The sequence below is a fragment of the Heterocephalus glaber genome, unplaced genomic scaffold (assembly GCF_053883595.1).
Source record: "Heterocephalus glaber isolate CG9 unplaced genomic scaffold, H.glaber_assembly_v1.0 deba00000546, whole genome shotgun sequence".
Classification (NCBI taxonomy): domain Eukaryota; kingdom Metazoa; phylum Chordata; class Mammalia; order Rodentia; family Bathyergidae; genus Heterocephalus; species Heterocephalus glaber.
The window spans coordinates 17,943,821-17,968,819 of NW_028258147.1; the positions used below are offsets into that span (position 1 = coordinate 17,943,821).

At 37.1% G+C, this 24,999-nt stretch overlaps 1 protein-coding gene across 4 annotated transcripts in view; it reads left to right on the forward strand.

Annotated features, from left to right (window-relative positions):
- Window positions 1–24,999, forward strand: part of Cttnbp2 (cortactin binding protein 2) — a 454,755-nt gene that overhangs the window by 335,568 nt on the left and 94,188 nt on the right. For 3 of the 4 annotated variants that reach the window (XM_087204593.1, XM_004865255.4, XM_087204594.1), the window contains one exon: window positions 11,834–12,058. In XM_087204593.1, the coding sequence (XP_087060719.1) occupies window positions 11,834–12,058 (225 nt within the window). Of the gene's footprint in view, window positions 1–6,621; window positions 6,765–11,833; window positions 12,059–24,999 lie in introns of those variants that run through there. The other variant, XM_021244753.2, reaches the window with a different exon arrangement.

The window sequence follows — 24,999 nt, forward strand, 5'->3', positions numbered from 1 at the left end:
CAAATTGAATACCAAATAATAAAGCCAAATGAGTTTACCATATTAATGGCATAAAAGAGAAAAAGACCACATTCTTAGTAACAGATGCTGAAAAAAATTCAACAGCAAACCAGGAGTAGTGGAGAACTTTTTCATAGTGATAAAGGGACATACAGCGAAAATGATGATAGTTCAGGAGTGCAATTTAGTTTTTCACTGTTAGTATCAGAAGACAAGGATACACCCTTGTTTCATCTGTGTTCAGAGAGCCCTAGTCAGAACAGTATGGGAATGAAAAGAAATAAAAAGTAAATTTTGTATTTGTAGATATTATTGCTTATGTAAACATCCTAGGAAATCTTCAAAAATAATTCCTAAAACTAATTAATTTTTCAAGTTGCAGAATGCAGTTTATATTTAAAAATTATGAAACTGGGTAATGGATATATGGTTGACAGCTTTTGTGTGTTTGTGAATTTGCACAGCTAAAAACTCAGTTGTAGTCTTATGTGCTAATAGAAAAATAAGTAGAGAAATGTGTAATACTTAAGAATAAACCCAGCAAAAGACATCCAAGGCAAAGGGTCTGTGCTGAAAATAAACACAAAGAAAATTGCAGAGAGAATATAAAGACTTCTCTAAAGCCAATCAAAATTTCAGGAGGCTCATTTACAGAAACTTATAATCTGATTCTAAAATTTTATGTGGAAGAGCAAAGATCCTGGAATGACAAAAGTAGTTTTAAAAAGAATTTTTTAAGGGCTTAACCTTCCTGATTTCAAATTTTATTATAAAGTAAAAAATACATATTACAGTGGAATAGAAGAATCCAGAAATAGATCCACATATATTTGATCAGTTGATATTTTTCAATGCATCATTAAAGAAATTGAAAGGGGAAATGGTAATCTTTTCAAGAAATGATTGAACATTGGATGTATAGATGGAAAAAGTGAACATCGACCTTTTTCCCCCAAACACTATTATATATTATATATTAAAGTACATCATGGGCTTCAGTGAAAGATCAAATATGTAAAACTTCTAGGAGAAAATCATCTGATGTCAGATAAAGTGTCTTAAAACACAAAAATTATGAAACTGAAAAATAGTTAACTTGGCTGCAAAACCTTTTTTTCAAATAATAGTTAAGAAAAAAAGCAATCTGAGTTGGAGAAAATACATGACAAAGGACATATACCCAGAATATGTAAAGAGCACTTATAGCACAGTAAAAATAAAGCACTCCCATTTTTAAAAAATGGAAATCCAATTCACCAAAGAAGGTGTATGAAGACTAGGTAAAACTATTATGGCTAAAGTAAGCTAATGTATGAGAAATTAGTTTTACACTGCTGGTAAGAGTATAAACTGACACAGTCTATAAGGAATTTGGTAACACATTTCAAAAAACTGAAAATATTTTATTCCTTAATCAAGTAGTAGTACCTCTGTGGATATACCCTAATAAGTAAATGGGTTTACATACAGTTTTGTTAGAGTGCACAATAAAAAACAAAGTAATGATAAATAATGTCAGGGTTTATTTTAATATGTTGGAATTTGTTCATGAAATTCTATTAAAATATGTAGATTATTTTTTGAAATGGAACATATTTAGCAAGTGAAATAGATAAGCTCACTTACAAGATTCACTTAAGTCCTCAGTAAATATTTTTAATATATCCTTGGAAAAAATAACTTGAGTACAAGTCAAGCTTAATGGTAGCTACCTTTCGATAAATGAATTATCAATGATAATTTTTCACTTTGGTCAGTATTTTCCCAAGTTGTTCAGTAAATATATATTATTCTAAATACAAATGTAAAATTTCTAATATGTTTATAAATTTGATAAGTGTAAATTTAGGTTAATTTATTAATGATCAATAATAGTGCCTCTGTCACGATATTTAAAATTATTTTGTTCTTCCATATGAAAATATCCACTTATAATTATAGCCACTGGGAAGGATTAGTCCCAGTTATAGAAACCATTACTTTTAACCACCTTAAATACATAACTGGTATGTGTCAGGTATTCTGCTAGTAGCTCTTTAAGTTACAAGGTTGTAAAAGCAGCAGACATCTAACTAATGACAGTGATTCAGTACCCTGGGGACAGAATGCAGGTTCGTTCATCACTGTTCCAGTTCTGATCGATAGGTAGTGGCTGCCTGGCATGAGAGGTTAAGAAAAATTTCAGGACTTTTTCTAGATCTGGCTTAAAGTGTGCTGATAATTAAATAATATCTACTCTTGGCAAGAAAGCACCAAAGAGCAGAACTTGTATCCTATTCTTGACCTCATTAGGGATTAAAGGGGATCCTGTTTTCTACAGATGAGCATGGACCCCTAGACTTGGCTGAGATTAACCCCGGTTGAATGTGTGTAAAGTGACACACAAAGTAGAAACAAAGTGTCAGGAGATTTCAGAGAGAGGGGTTACTTCTGGTTCTTACTTCTGAAAAATCAAGCTACTTCATAGATTCTGTTAGAATGGTTTACATTTATGAGAGAATTCATGATTTATTGAAATACGTCTTCCAGATTTCAGCCTCATCAGGAACTAAGTAAAATCTGTCTTGATAATATGATTCAAAATACAGATTATGTTTTTCCTGGCATGAGAATTTCTGCACATTGAAACTATGATGTCCATGAGGGGATAGCATGTTGTAGATGGCAGAAAGGTTGGGGATAAAGGTGATAAGGGAGATTAGAGGGAAAACCTGCCCCTTTGACGTTTCTCAATATTGCATGGCAGACCATGTAACACCATGACACTCCTCTTAGCTTCTGTTGCCCAAGAATACCGTCTTATATGAGCAGGGTCTCCTGATTCTTTTGATTCTTTTGACATTTAAATCAAAATTCAGAAGTTATGTTGCATTCCTGGTTAATGAGTTTCTAAAGCACTCTCATCACTGGAAGGTAGTGACTATCCTTTTCCAGAAGACTGTGTGACTTTCATATTGCTATCCTCTTCTTTGCAATTACCCATCCACTGAGAGAATCAAAGAGAATATAAATTGGAAAGTGGAAAACTCACCCTTTTGCTATTCTAGCCCTGTTAGAGTGAGGATGAGATCTGAGAACTACAGTTTATCTTTGGCTTTCCTTTTTATTTGCAAGTAGGATCCATCCCACCTCCCTTCTTAGAAGAACTTATAATTTTATTTTTCTCTACTTGACCTCTTTCCCACTAAGATGGAGATTTAGAGCTGGATAAATTTTTGTTGACTGTTTGGAAAAAAATCTCTATGTACTTTCCTTCCTTGTTGATTTTGAAACATGGTATTTCTGGGTTTAAGAGGAATAAAGCAGTTTAGAAGCCAAAGGCTTTCCTGAGTTCTGAGTCTTCTGCATTACTTTGTTACTCTGTGTTCTCCACCTGGGTTTGAAGCACAACCTAAGACAGAGATTTCACTGCAGTCTAGTGAAACCCATTGTGTCTTTGGAACACCTTTGACTCTTAAAATTGTTTACTGTGTGGGCTATAATGCTATTCCTTAAGAACATCTCTTTATATTTTATATTTAAATTTATATCTTTCACTGTTACAGAAAACATAAATTGAACTCATGGGGTACTTGGTGATGTTTCATGAAATATTTCTTTAATCATGGAGTGTGTTCAGATACTTGAACACCACAGTCATGCCACTGTAAATCATCTTCTCTTCTAAGCATCTCTGACTCTTCCTACTCTTTCTCTTTTGTCTTACTTTCGGATCCTTTTGCTGTGGTTCATTTTTTCAGTGCTTCATTTTTTCAGTGCTTCAGCGTAAAGTGGGTCTGTAGTCTGGGTTGTGCAGTGCAGGTGTCTATTTTCTACTGATGGGTAAAGCCTCGAGCTGAGTTGCTAGTTTGGGGAAACAGAGGAAGCGTCCATTTCATGGTTCATGTGTTGAACAGACTGTTGATTGAAACTCCTAAGTGTTTTTCGTACTTGCTTCTGTGTTTGTTCTTTAAACTGATTTGCATCTTCCTGCCAAAGTCCATCTTGTCAGATTGGACTCAACATTTCAGCCATCCCCGGTGGCTTTGTATCCTTGGCACCAAGAGTGACAGCCATACTGGCAAGGCCAGAGCTGAGACAGGATTCCTCAGCATCTTCTTGCAGTTAGATCTGTATTATTGCTGGTTTGTGCTTCTTTTAAATTTTAGGTGACCAGTGACTTGGGAAAACATATCTCAAAACATTTTTTATTATCAAATTGTATTTTACACATACATGATAGATTCTGAGAAGAAACTGGAAACAAATGGATTAAATCATTTTAGGATATGGTCAGTAACACTGGGAGTGCAGATGGAGCATATAGAAAACTCTTCTTGAGAATATTCTCATATTTTTCATTCTTCTAAACTTTATTTCTTTATATTGACTTGAGGATTGGTGCATGAGTAATACTTATTTTTGAAGTCATGTCTAGTCTTCCGAACTACTGTAATCATAATGATCTTTTAGTACTCAGAAGTGTCGGTTTTAGAGTAAGACTGCTAGGTTGAATATCTGCTCTTTTTGAAGCAACTTAAGGCAAGTAAGTGAATCTAAACCTCAGTCTGCTTATCTGTAAAATATGAATGAAAATAATGCCTCTTTTCTGAGCTTATTGTCATGATAAAATGAACACAAAGAATCTAGCACTAATAAGCCCTCAATAAAAGTTATCTTTTATTACTATTTTTAAAAATTATTACACAGTTTTTCCAGATTTTCATAAGGTAAAGTTAGTTATAAGTTTGTCAGTTTTAAAATTGATTGTATCATGTTTCATAATGTTTACTACAATTTACAATGCAACTTTTAGTTTCTTTTCCCAGGAGGATTACATACGTGTTAGTCAGCTTTCCATTACTATAATAAAGTACTGAGATAATCAATTTATGTGGAGGAGAGGGTTTATTTTGGCTCCAGGCCATGATTGGGTGGATCCATTGCTTTTAGGCTTCTGAGGTGGGTGGGTATGCGCATGCGTACGTTGGTGTGTGCGTGTATGTGGAGAGCAGCACATCATGGCGGGAGTCTGTAGCATAGGGAACTGTTCATTTGTTGGTTTCAAACAGAGAGGAAGAGGAAGAGACTGAAGCCCCTCAGTCCTGTTGAAAGCCATACTCTCAGTGACCTAAACTCCCTCTAGGCCCCACCTCTTAAGGATTCTACCATCTGCCAGTAAATCCAAGCTGAGGGCCAGGTCTTTAACACATGGACCACGAGAGGACTTGCTGGATCCAAACTATAGCAACGTGCAATAGCAAACGTTAGATATTTTAAGCACTCTTTCTTTCATTTTTGCTGATCATGTTTAAACTAGTTTAAACAAGAAAAGCCAAAGTAAGAAGTCTGTTTGTTAAATCTTGTAGTGATAATGACTATGTTTTTACTTCTTGCTTGTGACTTTTTACAGAGCTTTTACAGATTTGATACAACTTCAGTTTTGATGAAATTGTATTTTATTCAGGGTAACTAGGCTTGAGAGTTTCTTTGAGTCTGTTTTTATAATTACATTTTTGTCTCTGTCTTCATAATGACTCATTTCCCTGAACTGCATTTTATTCTTAAGTAATTCTGATGTATAAACCAGGAAATTATCTGCACATTCAGCTCTTCCTTTTTATTTTGTTTTTTAAGGAAAAGTCTGCTCAAATCCAGCATGATAAAAATTTCAAACCTTTTTTTTTGTTTGTTTCAAACCTTTTTTTTTGTTACATGGTTTCCTTATATATTACAATATTTCTGCATTGTTGATCTTCCCTTATTTTTTAAGAAGCAGAGCCTCAGCGTTCCAAGTCTGGCCCCAAATTCCTGCACTCAAGCAATCTTCCAGCCTCAGCCTCCAGAGCGTGGAACTAAAGGTATATGCTACTGTGCCAGGCTGTTGAGTAGCCAAATGGCACATACCTGTAATCTCAGCACTTGGGGAGGCTGAAGTAGGAGCATTGCATGTACAAGCCCAACCCAGGCAACTTAGCAACTTAGCGAGACCCTGTCTCAAAAAAAAGAACAAGACGAGGATGTAGCTTAGTGCAAAGGCTTTAGGTTCCATCCTCACTACCACAAAAAAAATTAAGTACACTAAAAATAAGTACTCTTATTACAAAGTAAGGCATCCTAACAAAGGTAAATTTTTTATAAGAATATTAAAAGGAATAAGCATGTTGTTTGCTGAAAAATAGGTAGTGTTTTCAGATGGCTTGGCTTGTGTTCAGTTCTAGATGCTTCCCTGAATCTGAGCCAAACTGAACCTTTTGAGATGAGCAGAAGAGGAGGTGGTGGCAGGCAGGGCCAGTGTCAGTGCGGAGTTACTTGGGGCCCCCTGAGGAGAAGCTGTCCTTAGTGGTGAGCATAACATAGATAAAGCCACTGGGAGAAGGGTGCTTATGATGAATGAGGGAGTATTGAGTAAGTGGCTGAGAATGTTTCCATTTCAGAAACTCTCCTTGACAGTTCTGTGGTCCACACATGACAGGTGTTGTATACAGTCTGTATTGGCAATGCACAAAGAGCCACAGAAAACTGACACCCCCCACATGGTCCCCCTGAAATTGCTGTCACCTACCTTTAGATTGAAGAGTTGAGTCCTTAGGATCCCCTCATCCTGTCTTGGGCAGTGGGTAAACTGATTCTTGGCCACCTTTTTCTCTAGAATTAGCTCTGCATGAGGGACTCGGAGCGGCCTAACTTCCACCCTAGGTTTCTGGAAGATCATCTCCTGATGAAGAGATTTCACTTCCTCCAGCTGGGAAAGGAAGCTGAGCTCTTTCCTCAGGATGCTCTGGGTGACATATTCTATTTTCTTAAACCTGGTAGATGCTACTTTTATCCATTATAAAGCAAATATCCCTTATAAAGCAAGTATGCATTATACAGCCTTTGTATGCCCTGTGGTCAGTTGGAAGGATGTCACTTAAATAAAAATCTCTCACTTAAAACTCAAAGCAAAATGAGTAAGAGTAGAGTGAGCCCAGCTAGCATCACAGTACTGGATACTTCCCATAAATCAGACATTACAGAGTGAATTTCCTGCTGGCCAAGCCAGGTCAGCCAACTGTACTTTGTTTGACTAGTGAAGTGTCATGCTGTGTTAGACTTGAATGCCCTCTGTTAAGAGCACAGCATCTCTAGCTCACCAGAAGCCTGCCATTCCACACTGGTCTACAGAATGCTAAGTATGCATGTGGAGTTAGCTGCCTGGTTCCTGCAGGAATTTGTGTGTCTGCATTGCCCAGCATCCTTGTAGTGAGGTCCTAAAATTTCCAAGGTACCTGAAGTTCCCAGGTGCATAATAGTAATGACTGTGTTCTCTCTTGTTCCAACTGGGAAAACTCGTCTGCTTCAGACAGGGACTGTTGAAAGAAGAAAATTTTCTATATCTCTTTAGTAAGAAGCAATGAAAAACATATTTTTTAATACCAAATATATAAAAATAATTTTAAAATGAGTTGCTTACTGAGTAATTTGATATATTCCATGTGAAGAATGCACTGTTGATTTTAAAGCATTTCTTCTTCATGTCATGTTCTGTTTTAAACCTGGAATCAAGATAAGCAACTACCCTGTTCTTTAGACGTCTGTTAGAAACCTGTGGATAAAACTGAACCTTTTCTGTCTTAGGATTATTGATTCTATAAATCCTACCTATAAGCAGAGATACAAAACATCGTGTTGGATATGTGCATAAACACAGTGCACGTGGTCATAGAGTACTGTTAGTACTTGGCAACTCTGAAAACAGTAAACCTGAATTCAGAGGTTAGTTTGATGTTATTGGAATACATGAGGTCTTTGATATTCATTTTACCTAAGGGTGCTTGTACTTTTAGGAACTTAAAAAAATGAAATCAGATTTGTTGTCTAAACTCAAGGTGTCTTAGACGAATGAAGGTTGCTTCATTTCTCTCATTTTGAAAACTAAAGATAATCGGGAACATAATTTCATAGTTAGCAATAAACACAGAGCCACCATCTGCCCTTAAAGAAAGCTAATATATGTATCTTGTACCTCCTTGTAAAGGTTAAACATCATTCCATATTTGCAAAGCAAACTAACTGACATTTCCATGTGTATGGTCCTGTATACATACAATTATACAGCATTTACAGCAGAAAAAAGTTGTCTATTTTTAAATATCACAGTGTGATGGTCAGTTAAAGCTAGTAATTTTTTTTTAAATTTTGACATATAATCATTATATATTAATGGAGGACAGCATGATAATTTGAAACATATACATAGTATGTAATGATCAAATCTAGGTAATTAGCATTTCCAACTCCTCAAATATTATTTCTTTGTGTTGGAAACTTTTGAACTCCCCTGTTCTAGTTATTTTGAGATAATTGTTTTAAACTATAGTTAGCCTTATGTGCTCAAGAACACTAGAGCTTATTCCTCCTGTCTGATTGTATTTTAGCATTGGTTATTCAACTTCCTACTGTACTTCTTCTTCCCCACCTTTCTTAGCCTGTAGACCACTATTCTGTTCTCTATTTCTAGATCAGCATTTCGAGCTTTACACGTGAGTGACAACATGCAGTATGTCTTTCTGTGCCTGACTTAGTGCATGTAACATGTCTTCTGGTTCCTTCCATGTTGCTGAAAATGACTGGATTCACTCCTTTTTTAAGGCTGAGTAATACCTTTTTGTGTATAAATACTACATTTTCTTTATTCATCTGTCAGTAGGTACCTCAATTGAGTTCATATCTTGGCTATTGTGAATAAACCTTGACATTTAAAGACAAAACCAAACATGACAAAAATACATACACAAAACTATTTCATACTAGTTAATAAAAGTTAACATTTTCCAGACCATAAAATTTACTGGGCAAAACTAGAAATGGATCCGTGATAAATGTATTTACCTCTTACATTATGCAAAAATTAATTTTAACCCATGCATCAAAAGTTCATCCTGATTTAAGAATAACCTATGTGTTAAGAAATGGTCTGAATTAGTATTGTAAGTATTGTACAGCATGGATTATCTTTCCTCAGTGAATAGACATATTCACCCAGACATAGTAATGAAAGTGGGTTATTAAAATGTAATTTCAGCAGGAACCTATAATAAATATCAAATACTAAAGTGAAGACCAACTTGAAAATTTGCAGAAGAAATATTTGAAATAAGTTTTGACTTTTTAATCTTTTTCTTGTGTTGAAAGCATTAAAAAATTGAATTGTAAGAGATTAAGGAAGAAGATTTTCATCAAAGTGCATTTTTCTCCAGAGAACTGTGTGATGAGTTTTGCCCCAGCCAGTTACTTTTTCCTTCATCTCAAGTAATGAGAAAATGTTCCAAGAAGACTAATGACCAAATAGGTTTCTTCTGAAGATCTTGTGGGGCTAAGTGGAGGTAGAGTTGCACAAATAGTCATTCTGTGGAAGTGAAAGAGAGGAGGTTATATTGTCTTGTGGAGATTATCAGCTTTCATTTGGATAAAAGTTCCTGAATGTTTCCAAGATGGAACCATGGGAAGAGTGAGAATGACAATGACTCAGGCCCTGTTTGATAGATCAGTCTAGAGAGAACTCGGGATCTCCAGTGAAAGCTGAATTTGAAATGCTGCATAAGGAGCACGTGCAGGCTGACTTCATGGGCATTCAGCCTGTGCCCTTGCAAAGACTGTGCACTTAGGCGCCATGCTTGGTTATGTGCTGTGCTATTGTCACCTTGAAATTCTTAGTAATTTTTGAACTAAAAGCCCCACATTTCCATTTTTGTATTGGGTCTTACAGATTAGGTAGGATGTCCTAGATTTATGGCCTACATTGAGGCAAATGGATGAGGGGACCCTACCATTAGGAGAGGGGGCAGACCTTTAAGAAAGGCACCAAGCATTTCATGGGAAAAGAATGGACTTTAAATATTTGCCACACTCAGTCAATAAAGATAGCAGAACCAGTCAGGTACACTGTTACAACTTCCCTCCCTTCATTATCCACCTCCAGCCCCTCCCAGCCCAGAGAGTTCTAGAACAGCATAGAAAGAGGGTGAGGAGGCTTTGATGGCAGAGGAGTGGGTCACTCTGCAGCAGATGCCAGCGGGTGAGAGAAAACTGCCATGAATTTCCAAATAACCACATTGAGACTGTTCTGTGGCTGAAGGTAACTATAGACTTTCATTAAATAAAATTGATGAGAAAAACCACGGAGCTGTTCAAGCTTTTATCCAAGGATGAGTGAGGAACTACATTAAATAAATATGAAGAGAAAAGTGAAGTACAAAGTGGAATTGCATCTCTCAAGTGATACTTAGTGTATTGATTACATAATTGAATTTGAAGAGCATAGAAACATCAAATACTTTTAACTCATAAACCTTGTCTTTCAAATTTGAAATGATTTTCTGAAAGCTAGCTTCAATTTAGCGGTGGAACTGGAGGTTTTTTACTTCTTAACCCAATTTGGTAATAGGAAAAGAAATGATAGGTCTTTCTCATTTGACACAGCACTTATTTATCTAGTTGTTGCCTTTCTGACAGTGGTCTACCAATAGGAAAAGTTAGTTGTTTAATGACTTAATTATATGTAGTATTTCTTTAGAAAACATTTAACATTTGAGAGACTTGAGCTTGGTTTTATTATAATACAGTTTTTTCCAATGGCAGTGACATGGAATAATTTTTCTTCCTAGTGGCTATTCCAAAATGACCCCAATTGGGAAAATGTTACCAGTTTTCAATATATTTCTACTGCTCTTTTATATTTTATGTAAAGACTGCTAGGCTAATTATAAAAAATTGTATTTAGGGTTCATTATGTGAGTGTGAAATTAACTTGATCACTGATGGACTGACATTTAGAGTAAATGAGGTTGTATTCTTTCCTGGGATTCTGTTAATTATATTTAAATGGCCTTTAACAGTGAGGAGATAATTGCATTTTTCAAAATTTTCTGAAGGCTTTTTAAAAATTTTCTGGCCAAACTTTATAAAATATGGATATTATAATTTTCTTACATAAAATTTTTTACAGATTTTTTTTTCTAGCAAATGTCCTTATGCTTGCTCTCTGGTTAAAAAATGTAAGGAATTTATTTGTTGTTACTTAACCTGATTATTCTTTGAAATGTAAGTTCTGTAATGATAGAGATAATTTTATTTATTTTTGAACTTTTGCTAAAATTTGTTTTGTCAATATTTCTGACTTTGTTTTAAATTTTTTATTTGTGCAAGCTCTTTGGGTACAGTGTAGTAACTTGTACATGTGTATAATGTATAATGGTCACTGATTTTACTTTAAATTGGAAAAGGCTACAGCTAAAATTTAGATTTTTTTTTTAAGGGAGTTAGGGGATCATGGGAAAAACTTCTTCATCATTTGTATTACAACAACGTTTGTAAGTGAAAAAGTGTGTTAGTCAGCTTTCTATCACTATGACAAAAATACCTAAGATAATTAACTTAAAAGGAGCAGAGATTTATTTCAGCTCATGGTTTCAGAGGCTTCAGTTTGTGGTCACTTGGTCCTACTGCTGTGAGCCTGTGTGTGGGAAGAGGCTGCTCCCTTCTTGATAGCTGGTAAGAAAAAGGAATGAGAGAGGCCAGGGTCAAGGGCGCACCCTTGTTAGCCTAACTTCCTTCCAGTATCCCCCACCTCCCAGTAACACCACATGGTAGGTACCAAGCCTTTACAGCCTTTGGGGAACCTTTATAGCAGGAAAAACTTTTTAAATTGGACTGATGGCATGCCAGGGTAGGCAGGGGTTAGGGATCGCAGTGGCCTTTCTCTTACCACTTGACCTTGTAGCCATTATGGCAGTTGTCAAGTCATGAAACCTTACAATACAGTTTTGTATATTTTAATTTTTTTAAATACATTCCTCTTATTTTGTTCTAGGCTCGCCGGAAGGAGGTGTTTATCCAGGAACGGTATGGAAGGTTTAATCTAAATGACCCGTTCTTGGCGCTCCAGAGAGACTATGAAGCAGGTGCTGGTGACAAAGAGAAGAAGCCAGTTTGTACTAACCCCCTGTCCATCCTTGAAGCAGTCATGGCCCACTGCAGAAAAATGCAAGAAAGGATGTCCACCCAGCTGGCTGCCGCTGAGAGCAGACAAAAGAAGGTACTGAGGCTTTCAAACAGTCTTATCTGCATGATATAGAGTAGAAAGAAGAAACCAGCTCTGAGGTGGTTGTTTATATATGTATTTTCAGGAGAAATTGGTAGCACTTAGGAATGCTGAATGCTGGCAGGATCTGTGTCCCTTTTAAAATGTAACTCAAAATGTTTACAGTGTAACTGAAAATGATACTAAATCATAAAGCATGACAATGAAATTGTGTTTACCATAATAGTGACTTAGCTACTTTCTTTCAAATACGTATTTTGAGGCACGAGTGACTTCTTTTCCTAGTACAGTAAGACATGTTCAGTTGCTTGGTAGCTTATTCCAGCAATGCAGCCCAAGCTCTCTGATCCTAGGGAGTATCCCAAGGTGATTTTTGTCTAGTGCCTATCCAAACTATTTCTTTGCAATTAGGAATTATTTTATTATTTTGCTTTTTATTATTTCTTTGAATAATGAAAACAGTCTGAGGAGAATATGATGAAAGTTAGCATGGTAGCTATCCAGTGTCATACCTCTGGGATCTGCTGGCCACGGCAGCTTCAGATCTCCAGCCTCCTGCTCTCTTGTGTTCACTTAAACCAACCTCTTCCCCTCTTCCCTTCCCCACTGACATTCACATTCCTTGTACTTGAGTACCAAGTTTGAGAAAAACTTACTGTGATTAGCAAAAAAAAATAAATGCTAAGACTGCCAATTCCCTTTATTAGAAAAGAGAGGAGGTCATAGAAGCTAATGATGTCTGGTATGATTAGAATTACAGTTAATGTTTTCATCACAATTATTAAAGCATAAATTAAAATCTTTTTCTGGTTGTCCTTTTCAGAGAATACTATCTCACATTTAACACCTGGTAGACAACCTGAATGTATGTACCGTAAATATTTCTGACATTGCTGTTAAACATGTGTCTTTCATTAACATATGAATGCCAGCGTTCTGGTACAGGTGTTGAATAAAAGCAGACATTTTCCTCATGACTACATGGTAGAAAACTAAAACACTGGGTAAAATAATAACAGAATTTGCCTCCATGGGCATAAAGCAAAATCAGTTTTACTCTGGACTTTGCAAACCCTCTACAAAGCCCTACAGACAACCACTGAAGTCTCTTGAGGTTTTCAAAAGTCCCCACAAACCACACAAGCAGGAGCCAGGGTATTTCAGCTGATGTCACCGAGACTCATTTGTACTTCTTGGATGGGGCACGTTTCAATTATATTCTTAATGTGTCAAATGAGCTATATCATAATAAATTATTTCTGCTGGATTTTATGTGCATTCTCAAAAACCAAGAAGATATTTTAACATATAAAAATGCATGCTTTCTTCAATTATACTTCTGTATTTTATCATTTCTTTTTTAGGTGCAAAACAAAGGACCTATTTCTAGCTGAATCAAAGGTTTTATTATCTAGTTGACTTTTTTAAAAAAATCAACTCACATCCTGTTTGCTTCTGAATGACTGGGTCATTTCCAACCTGGCTGAGAGTGAAAGGAAATTGTTTCTGTCCTATGGGCCCTGAGAGGCTAATATAAATGAGCCAGTGGGTCTGCTTCCCGTGTATAACAGGGATACAGGAGTCTTTTATGGCCACATTCATTGGATGTGTAGTCTCAGTGAAGAATTGCTTTCACGGAGTGCTGCTTTTTGTCCTTAAATAATATTCTAGTAGATTCTAATGTGAAAAGGGTTTGTTTATTTTCTTACCCAGTATCTTTACTTATAAAGAAATAACACATCAGCTGATAAGAAGCAGAACCCTCCCAAAACATCTTTTTTTTTTTGTTACTGAGGATCGAACTCAGGTCCTTGCACTTGCGCAGCCCAAATCATCTTTAACAACAGATTATCTGTTACCTTTTAACCAAATGTCTTCAGTTCCCTGACATACAGAATAAGCTACAGCTTTAGATGTCTACAAACAGGAAGGAAAAAGAAATCCATTATTTTAAGCAAGCCCCATTCCTTACATCACTGCCAGAGGCAAAGTCTGGGAAAGCAGAGGTCCCATTATCTGCAGTTCAAGTATTTATTATCTAACACTGGTATATCTGTGGTAATTCTGAGACACTTGGCTTGCACGCAGCGCTGGTTGGCCTCTGCTGGTGGGAGAAAGAGGCTCCGTGCTCATTCATGTGTTGGCTCCTGCTGAGACTACTAATGGGAGGGCTAACTGTTTGGTCATTTGTGTGCCAGAGAAATTTGGGCAAGAGTCAATTTGACAAATGGGCTGAGGCTGTAAAACCTCTTTGAATAAGCTAATGAGTAATCGTCCTAGGGAACTTGGCCTCCAGGTAATCTCCCTCTTTTGAGCCAGGAACCCAGGGCAAAAGGTATTTGTTTTGTTTTGTTTTGTTTTATCTTGTACATCACTTTAACAGAGCATCTAAGTCTAATGTATTTGAATACTAGAGAAATGTATATATTTTCAAACATTTTATTCATTCTTACAAACTATCATTTGTAGCCCTGAAATAGGAAATTTGAACAGAGCTTTTAAATACAAGAAGCCATAATGATTACAATATTCAGTGAAAAGCCTAATAATAGCTCTGTGTATTAGATACAGCTTTTTCTAGGTGGCAGCTCTGTATAATTAGGTCAGTTACTTGGTAGTAGAGGTCTTTGACAGGATTGAGTTTAAGCAAGGAAAGCTAATGTTCATTGGTTTAGGCGGAAAGGACATTTATTGACTGCTTTGAAGAAACATTAGCCACTTTACAGCATGCCTGGGCACGGTTGGAACACTAGGAGCTCAGCTCTCACCAGCCAGTGTCAGACATGTTTTCTGCAGAGCTCGTCCACAGCAGTTAAGGCTTGTGCTGAGGAGAGCTAGAGGCTGCAGCTCATGCTCATGCCTGACAGCACTATGCCTCATTGCTTGTCCTGAGTGTGCCTGCCCAGCCCTGCTTTGCATCACTTATTGCCTATTGGAAGCCAAGGCAGATGTATGGGGCTGGCCAAGCTGGGGCCATGCTCCTCCTCCCTTGCTACATGGAAGAGCACCAAAGTAACGCTTTGACAGATGCAGAATCATAAGGTGGAAAATTCTCCTAACACATGGGAGGAGTTTCCAGTGCTAGATAACTGAAGAAATGACACACTGAAAAGGAAATTGTTTATTTCATGTGTGTTTTTCTTCCTGTAATAAATTATTGTAGTTTATTCTGCCATTTCTATTCAGTTGTCTCTATTTCGTAGTGCAATTGTTATCACATATATAAATATCCTTTAATTTTAAATTGCGTTCTAGAATTTCATCTAAGGATATGTGATAATCATGTATAATAACATCTTTAGGAACAGTATTTTAGCATGTTTTATACACACAAGATTATTTTAGCCTATGCCTAAATATGTAATTCCTAATGTATAATTCACTGTTACATTTCAAAATTCATTTCTGTTTCCCAGGAGCATTGCAGAGCAATTATTAAGGGGAAGCTGGAGGCTCAGGTCTGTGATTCTGATCTGAGATTTAAGGGTAGGGCTGTGTGCCTCTGCCACAGAGGAAGATACCTGGAAAACCCGTGCTTTCAGGAAGCCTTCCTGTCTTGAGACTCAAGGTTGAAAGAAGAGGGCCGATGAGACCCGCAAAGCTCAAACTGCTGACCAGTGCCTGCAGGGCCTGTGAGATAGACTAAGGAAAAAATGGCCTTTTAATATGTCTTAGGGTTAGGTTGGTTTAATAGAGTTGAATAGTTGGGTGGGGGTGACCAGGGAAGGACCAGGGCAGGGTCGGGAGAGCAATAAGGAATACAGTGGACCTTTGACCTAACCTGATGGGTTCTGAGGACTGGTCGGTTGTAAGTCGAAACAGCTGAGGTCTGGATGTTTACCTGAGTACACGCTACAGATAACAAGAGGCAGATGGATCTTCCATTAACCTAATTAACCCAAGTTGTTCGTATGCCAGGCCAGTCATAATTCTTAAATGTCATTAGAGAATTCCGTGGTGTGAAAAACACGCACTCTGCTTTCTCATTTAGTAAATGACCATAATTACTTTCCTTACTGTTTTCCACTTTGAGTTAGAACTAATTATCTTTACGTTGCTGTTCAGTGCCCACCTCCACGGCCTTCCCTTTCATTGTGTGAAAGCTTCTGTTTCTTCTTCATTCGTAGCTCAGTCTGGGTGCTATTCTGGGAGCCACCACCCACCTTCTCACTACCAGGGAACCTGTGTTAGTTCCTTCAAGTGCTTCTACAAAACCCACTGGCTTTTGCAGGACTGGTAATACCACTCTCTGTACAATTGCCCTCAGCCCTTACTTGAAAGTAATTGTGAGTAGATGATATAAATCAGGCAGCAATATAACAAAGGCAAGCAGAACTCAGGAGTCTGTGTGCACTTTGATTCCTTTACAATTTAGCATGGGATTCTGATGTCATACCTCTGCAAAATTCTTATTATGTTTGAGAATCGAGTAAATGGAGTTCATAAATTCCTGTATCTTTAAAAAGTAGCTAGCGTTTTGAGTTCATAACCAGCAGTTTAGTTGATTTTTTTACTTCAAAGGCTGTTTAAAATAGGCTTGTAATAAAGTCTACAAACATTACTTGTCCATTCAAATTTAAACAAGTGCATGTTTACTCCTATTGTGGTAACCTGAGGAATCCTTATACGTTTGTTTATGAGTATTAAAATGAGGCTACCTTGTGGATGATAGGAGAAATCAGAAGACTCAAAGGACTCCTGGTGGGGATGAGAGGGGGAGGTTTCAAAATTATATGGTCAAGTCCATAGAGGTTTAAGGACCTGTCTAAGATGTGATGTTCTTATGGGGCATTGTTTGGTATGTGCTGTGTCCTATTGAATTAACTCACTTGGTCCTTAGGATATTATAGTAGGTCTCGTGATTATTTCATTTTGGAACAGATGAGTCCACAGGCACTTTGTACAACTTTTTCTTTTTCTTTTTTTTTTTCAGACTTGAGCACAGCATTCTGCCTCTAGAGTTCATGTAATTTACCACTCCTCTGTGCCTCTGAAGGCTATGTGGCCACTTGGAGATCTCCTGCTCCTTAGAGGGGCACTTTATACTTACTGTACTCTTTTTCCTTAATCCTGGACAAACTAAAAGTCTTCAGTAGCTTAGATTATTTTTAATTTTATCTTTTCTTTACATAATTTAAGGTTGCTAGTGGTGGAACCAAGGGCTGCAAGCATGTTAGGGAGATGCTCTACCTCTGAGCTACACCCATCTCAGGGATACAGAGTTGAATTGCCCCAGTAGCTCTGTGGTCAAGATAATACCCAGCAATTGAGGAAACACACACACACACACACACACACACACACACACACACACACACACGCTCACTCATGTGAATCAAAGATCACCTCTGAAACTTTTTAATATTAATTGTGTGATTGATTCAAGTTTATGCCTCAAAAAGAGATGTGTTCAAGAAGCAGCCAAAATAAATCAATATAGATCGATGCAATTAAAGGAAGAGGCTGCAGAAAAGATTTTGCCTAAAATGGGCCACTTTTTTACATATTGTGGAGAACAAAAATGAGGAAACATACCAGTGAGTTAAGACTCTTCAGTTTGATCACCAGCAGAAATATATTCGTTGTATGCACTGGTAGTTTTAGAAACTTACTGGGCTCTTAAAACTTAGTCAAATTGGGGCCAGGCTTTTGAACAACAAAGGGGAAAAATTCCAATGTTAATTTACCATATGAAAATACTAAAAATCACTATTTTTTAAGGATAAGTTGTCATTCCTTCTTCACTGCTATTGGGTGCCTGTGTTTTGCAGCATTTCATCACCTGTCTTTTCCCTGTTGTTGCAGGTTTGTCCAGCTTCCTATGAGAATGCCTTAAAGCTGTAAAAGTCCAGGTGTTTGTACCCATACCACTTGAATCTTGCCTCTCTCTTTAGATATGTCTCTTGATGGGTTTTGGACATGCTTTCTTGGATGAATTAACCTTCCTTGATATGTAAGAAAGTCATTTGTCCTTGGTCCTTATTTTTATTTTGTGACTTTGAAGAGATTCTTCCTCATATTCAAATATTACTATAACATTTTCCTATAAAATGAACTTTTCTTACCGTGTAGCTTTTCTCCAGTGTGCTTCTCTTTGAAAACTGTTGATTTAATTTGTTATTTATAGAAAAGCTTCAATTACACAATACCAGTATACTTTTCCTAGATTTATATCTTGCCCCATCTACTTTATTATATTCCCTTCTCCTTAATAAAAGGAATGCACGCATCTGCGCACGTGCGTGTGCACACACACACACACACACTTTTTCTGAACAATTGGAGAGTAAATTAGACACATTTTTTTCATTTCTAAGTATATATGTATTTCCTAAAAATGGATAATCCTTTCCCTAGTCTTGTGCAGTTTCCACAGTCGGGATATTTATAATTTTTTAATGTCATTTATACATGCTTTTTTCATGTTTCCCAGCATTTATAGCTTTTTTCCCCCAATTCAAGATTATGAATTCCATATAGTTGTCAGGTCTTCTAATTCTCCTTTAAGCTTAGTTCCTCATCTCTCTTTACCTTTTTTTTTTTTAACTTTGATGTCATCTGAAGAGCACAGGCTAGGTATTTTATAAAATGTCACTCAATTGCAATTTGTCTGTACATTTTGGGCAGCAATACTGTAGGAGTGATGCAAGTCAAAATATATATGATTTTGGTTTTTCCCAAATCATACTACATGATGCTAACATCCATCACCGGGTTAAGGTGGTGTCTGCCAGGTTTCCTACTGTGTATGAAATAGTTAATTCTGTGCAAACCAAGCTCTTAGTCTCCCAAAGTCAAAGAATGAAAGCACAGACAAAGGAAGAAGTTAGGAGAATGTTTAAAGAGAAGAAAAATAGCTCCTGGATTTCCAGGAGGGGTCCCAAGTGGGTGGCCACATGGACCCTCCATTTAAAGCTACTTACGAGTAAGTGGAGCATGTGAATTGTTCAGTTCTTTGTCATGGGTGGCTCTGGATTTAAAATGACCAATTGGACAGTTACTCAGCATGTATGATTTAAAGGAAACTAGAATTTTAAAGAAAAACCAGTTATTTTACATTTTAAGTTTCTGGAAACTCAAGAATTTAGTAGAGAGGAACTGCAACCCCCTTTAATAGGCAGGGGGCTACATTCCATATTGCCTCAGGAAGTTTGTTCTTGGTCCAAAGTCCTAGTTCACTATCTACTCTTATTTTAATTCTTACTAATAAGGCTGATCACCCAACTCTATTTCAGGACCTTTCCTAACTAGCTGTCTTGATCATAAGCTAGATAAATTATTTTTTTTTGCACTTAATTACTAAATTCCTTTTTACATTAGTGACTAAATTGTTAGGAAATAATTTGAGATTCTGCAAATATACTGTCATCCATTAAATTTTTTACCCAATAGTTTTACAGTCTGTTGATAATTTCCAATCCCACCATTCCTTCTACTTTTATTATTCACATTCTACTGTAAAGAACAACGTTTCTTTCGCTGTTTACTTTTTTATTATATTAGTGTGGAGTCATGAATTCTCAGAGCTAGAAACTTACTCGGAAATGCTCAGAATTATCACAGATTTGCCAGTGGGAGCTCTTTGACTCTAGCTCAGCTGATGTACTCCCATCATTCTTTGGGCGTGTTCTTTCTTGCAGAAAGTTATTCCAGACTCATCTTGTTTCCATCCCAACTCAAAGAATTATTTCTTCCAGGAGCACTAGTTTCTTTTGTAATGGAAAATGGTATTTACTGCTAGAAATTCATGGATTTATCATACTCAAACACACATCTATACTTTATCTGTCTCTCTGTACTGAACCATGAATTCCTGCTGCTTTTGCCACCCCTGATTCTAACCCAAAACTATGCGGCATATTCTAGTCTTTCTACTTGATGCTTTTATGCAATAGTGAGGAACATGACTTCTGCTTACTCCAATATATTACTTAAGCCTAGAACACAGAGTGGTTTTTAGAATTGTTAATCCATACCACTGTTAAAAAAAAAAAAAACCCAACATGCAAGCCTGGGATTCAATATTTGATTAGTTTTTTATGAAAAAGTTGATATGTGTCATAAGTGTGCAAATGGATGTTTTGAATATGCATACATCTCTATTTTGAAGTCCTAACAAAATAGACTATTTCCATCAAGAGAGTGTCCAAGGCACCTCCCTATTTAGTACCTTCCCCAACTCAGTCAACCACTGAACACTGCTGATTTTTTCATCATGGGTTAGTCTTGCCTGTACTGGAACTTCAGGTAAGTGAGAACTGTAGTTATAGTAAACCTTAAGTACAGGAGCTGTAAGTCTTCCAACTTTATTTCCCTTTATCAAAATTGTGGTGCCTATTCTAGGTCCTTTGCATTTCCATTAAAAAAAAATCCGTTTGCTGATTTCTCGAAAGGTTTGCGGGAATTGAAATTTAATTTACTCTGAAGACTAATTTTCTGAGAATTGACAGGTTAACGAAATTTTGTCATCAAACCTGTGATCGTAGGCTATTTTTCCATATTTTTAGATCTTTAATTTCTCCTGGCAGTATTTTATTGTGTTCAGTGTAGTGATCTTAAGGGTCACTTGTTGGTTTCATTCCCAAGTGTTTTATTTTTTGATTAAAATATTTTTCTACGTGTTGTGAGTATAATGGAATTCAATTGATTGTATGTTGTATTTTATGATCTTGCTAAATTACATATTAGTTCTAGAAGTTACTTTTAATATTACACTTCATTTTCTAGGTGAGCATGTTATATATAAACAGAACACGTTTTACTTCTTTTCCAAATTGCCTGCCTGCCTTTACTTCCCACACCTGCATCATTGCAGTGGCTGGAACCTCTTGTGCAGAAGTGTTAAGAGAAGTGGCGACTGTGGACCTCTTTGCCATTTCCTTTTTCTTAAGGAAAAAATATTCTGTGTTTCACCATTCAGTATGATGTTAATTATGCTGGTTTACAGATACTTTTTAATCTCTTCGAGGTGCCGTTTTATTTCTTATTGAAAGGTTTTATTATGAATGTGTGTTGAGTTTTGTAGAGTGATTTATCTGTTGATGTAGTCATGGTCTTTTCTCTTCATATGATATTTACACAGGTTTATTTTTGAATATTGAACCAAGTTAGATGCCTAAAATATTTTGCTAAGGGATTTTGTGTGTGTGTTCAGGAGAATATGTATTTCCATATACTATGCATTAATATATTGCATCATATATTTATATATTTGTACAGTAAGTTCCTGACTTACAAATATTCAAGTTGCAAATTTTCACATATATACAGTATAAGACTTACTTTGACAGCTTATATACAAATCCATCTTACGAATAGTTCTGGAACAGAACTCATTCATAAGTCAGGGACTTACTATATTTATATATTCATTTAGAATATATTATATATACACATATAGGATTTGGGGGGCGTGCTAGGTATTGAACCCAGGGGATTGTACATGCTAGGCAAGTGTCCTAGTGCTGAGCTACATTCCCAGGCTTTTAAATTTTGTTTTGATACAGGATCTTGCTAAGTTACCCAGGCTAGCCTACATCTTGTGATCCTCCTGCCTCAGCCTCTCAAGTAGCTGATAATTACATGCATGTACCATCATACTCAGGTAGTTTAGTAATCTTAATTGGTTTTATTTTTTATTCTAGACTCAGGCAACACTTCATTTCATAAAACAGAATAAGTGTTCTGATGAGCTTAATAGAGGAAGTTGATTTTATAGACAGAAAAAGGCCGAAGAAAGCAGAAAGACAAGAAAGCAAGGCCAAAGACTTTGTCCTTGGAATGAATGGTCAAAGAATATTTTTAATATAAAAATTATTTTTGCTGGGCCCAGTGGTACATTCTTGTAGTTCCAGCAAGCTGGGAGGCTGAGGCAGGAAGATTGCAAATTTAAAACCAGCCTGAGCAATTTAGAAGACTCAATCTCAAAATAGGGGGGAAAAAGAGAGGATGGGTACATGGCTCAGCTCAGTGGGAAGGCCTTGGATTCAGTCGCCAGTGTGCCCCTCCACAAATCAAAGCTTTGGATTTTGTTTCTGTACTGACTGGAAGGAGTTCATAGAGAGCAGATGGTTGGTATTTATAAAGAGCGGTGTGATAACTGATAGAGCAAGTCCCAAAGGTGACAGGGAAGAATGAAGTTCAGTGCTGAAGGAGAGTTGAATGCTGAGCAGATGGAAGCCATTTCTCCTCAGATTAACAGAAGAACACAGGCGGGTTGGTGAGGCTCTAATGAAAGCTTAAGGGAGGAGACAGGGTGCTGAGCAGGCAGGAGTGAGTGAGTTGGGGTTTTCTTGATAAAGGAGTCCCTAAAGTTAGACTGACAGCCCTTTGAGTTGTCACTGGATGAACTTTTGAGAATGTAGCAAAGGTCAAAAATACTGCTGTAGTAAATGGTAGAAGAAGCTAAACAAAGGTACAGTGATGGATGGCTGAGGTTTAGAGCTAGTGGAGTTTGGTGCCATGTCTGTAGTAGGTGTACCCTTTGGGAGGTTTTTTCTGTGCTCTGCTGTCTGTAGGAGGGTTAAAAAGACATGTATTAATCTGAGGTGGGATTTATGAGGTGCAAGTGATAGAACAACCAAGATACAAGAAAATTATGGGTGCTTTACAGTCATAGAGCTTTCTGTATAAATAAAAGATTAATTGAGTTGCTCTTCTAAGTTTTTTATATTTGATGCTGTACTGAAAAATGAGAGTTATTTCCAAATTGAAATGTGATCCATAGTGAAGAAATACCGTTGGCAATGAGAAAAAGCTTGAAGCCATTAGAACGCTGAATGATGGCTGTGATTTTGACCTCGGTTAGCTGGATGGCATCAGGGAAGTCACAAATGTGGCCTCTAGTTAGTTTTGTATAATGAGGGTAGGACTTGGAATTGTAAAACACATATTTTTTTTACCCTCAAAGGTAAATTAAAAATTTTAAAAGTAAGCTGAAAATTGACCTAGATTGTGCTTTTACTTATATTGTTAGGAGAATTTTTTTACATTAACATAAAATATATTGTTTTCTTAATATTCCTAACTTTATGGGCACCTTCTTATATAAGTCTGTGACTTGGTATAGTTTGGAAGAGTTGCAGTGCTTTAGCCAATAGAAAGTCAAAATTTCTGTGAAGCACCCATACAAATAAAATATACATATAAATATTATGATCGCACTTGTCCTCCAAATCTTTCCTGATCTACTTATAAAGTCACTCGTAAGATTTTGTATAGTAAAAGAGAATACATGAGCCATTTTCCTTGAGGAATTATCTGTAGTTCTGATCACCTATTTATGAGACCCATCCCCCAATTGCTATTCAAAAACTGTTCTTCAAAGCAGCAAGCATCCCAACCTAAATAAATAGTATTCCTGAGCCCTAGCTGCACCCAGTGGGGTTTCTTTTTCTGGTGCCACAGCACTGTGAGGAGGATGGCGTAGTGGTTTTCACAGCAAGGTAAAGAACACAGGAGCACATGCTAATAGCTGATGGACCCTAGGAAAGTCTCCTTCCTCTGTTATTAATGACTGGAATCTGACTTTAATAAATACGAGCTCTCTGGGGAATATATTTTAGGGTTAGTTTCAGACTACTGCAGTAAAGCAAATTTTGAAATAACTGTTTTGATTTCTCAGTGAGTTATATAGATGTTCTGCTAACCCTATACTGTAGTCTAAGTGTTCAATAGTATTATGTTTATATTTTTAAAAATGTATGTAACTTGGGCCGGGGATTTAGCTCAGTGGTTCCAGCGCCTGCCTCACAAGCGCAAGGTCCCAAGTTCGATCCCCGGTACCAAAAAAAAAAAAGTATGTAACTTAAAATATTCTTTACTGTGGAAAAAAATGCTAAGGATTATCTGAGCTGTTGGAAAAATGGTCAATAGACCTGCTTGCCACAAACTATCAATTTGAAAAAACAAAAAGAACCCCACTGTATCTGTTAAGCACAGTAGAGTACAATAAACTGAGATATGCCTTATATTTGTTTTTTACATCTCAAGGAGAGAAAAGGTCCTTTCCATATCTTTAACAAGGGAGGTCTCCTTTAACCTTTATGAGCCATCAAGCCCTCCATGGACCACACTGGAATGTTGCTTTAGTTGGGCAGGTGAGCTAGCCTGGCAACTGCATGGCAGCCTTAGATGTATCCTTTGTTCTTTACAACTTCAGGAAAGACCTGCCCCTAGAGAGAAGTGAGAAAGCCATATTAGAATAGTGCAGCTATACAGCTTCCACGTACTCAGAAAGCCCATCAGTGTCTGGAAATTTGATGTTTTTGTGGAGTAATGTTAATTCTTTTCATTGATTGATTCATTCGACAACTTGTCAAGCACCACTGTGTGCCAGCCACTGTTCTAGGTCTTGGGGCCATAGAAAGTCACAGCCCCTGGCCTCAGGAAGAAGTTACATTCTAGTGGAGGCAGGTAGGTCCTAAACATGGGGGACAGATACAAGAGAAGAGGCACTGTTCTCAGGTGATGATGGGCAGTGGAGTAGAGGCTTGAAGGAAAAAGGGGCCAGCCTCTTGTGCTATTGGGTACTTTTTGTTGAAAAACACCTCGAGAGAGAGAAAGATTTTTAAGAGCTACTTCTTTTGGTCAGTCAATTAGAGAAATATTTCTTTTCTGGAAAGCGCTAATGCTAGGAACCTGTGGCTTGGTGAGCAGTCAGCAGCTTTTTGTGAAGGAAAACACTCCTGGGCAGTGTGGAGAGTACAGAAGGCCCTGCTCCCTGGTCACTCTTGGCCTGCACAGGAGCATCTTGCAAAGGTGTGGAGGTGTGTGGTAGAAATCTAGGTGACAGGCCAGCAGAGTCAAAGATCCTGAGGCAGGGTCATGTTCAAGAAGTACTGGGGGGACTGGGATAGTGAGACAGCAGGATGGACGAGACAAGACCAGACTTTTGGTTCACTGACTCTGATTACACTTCTGAGACGATAATTACT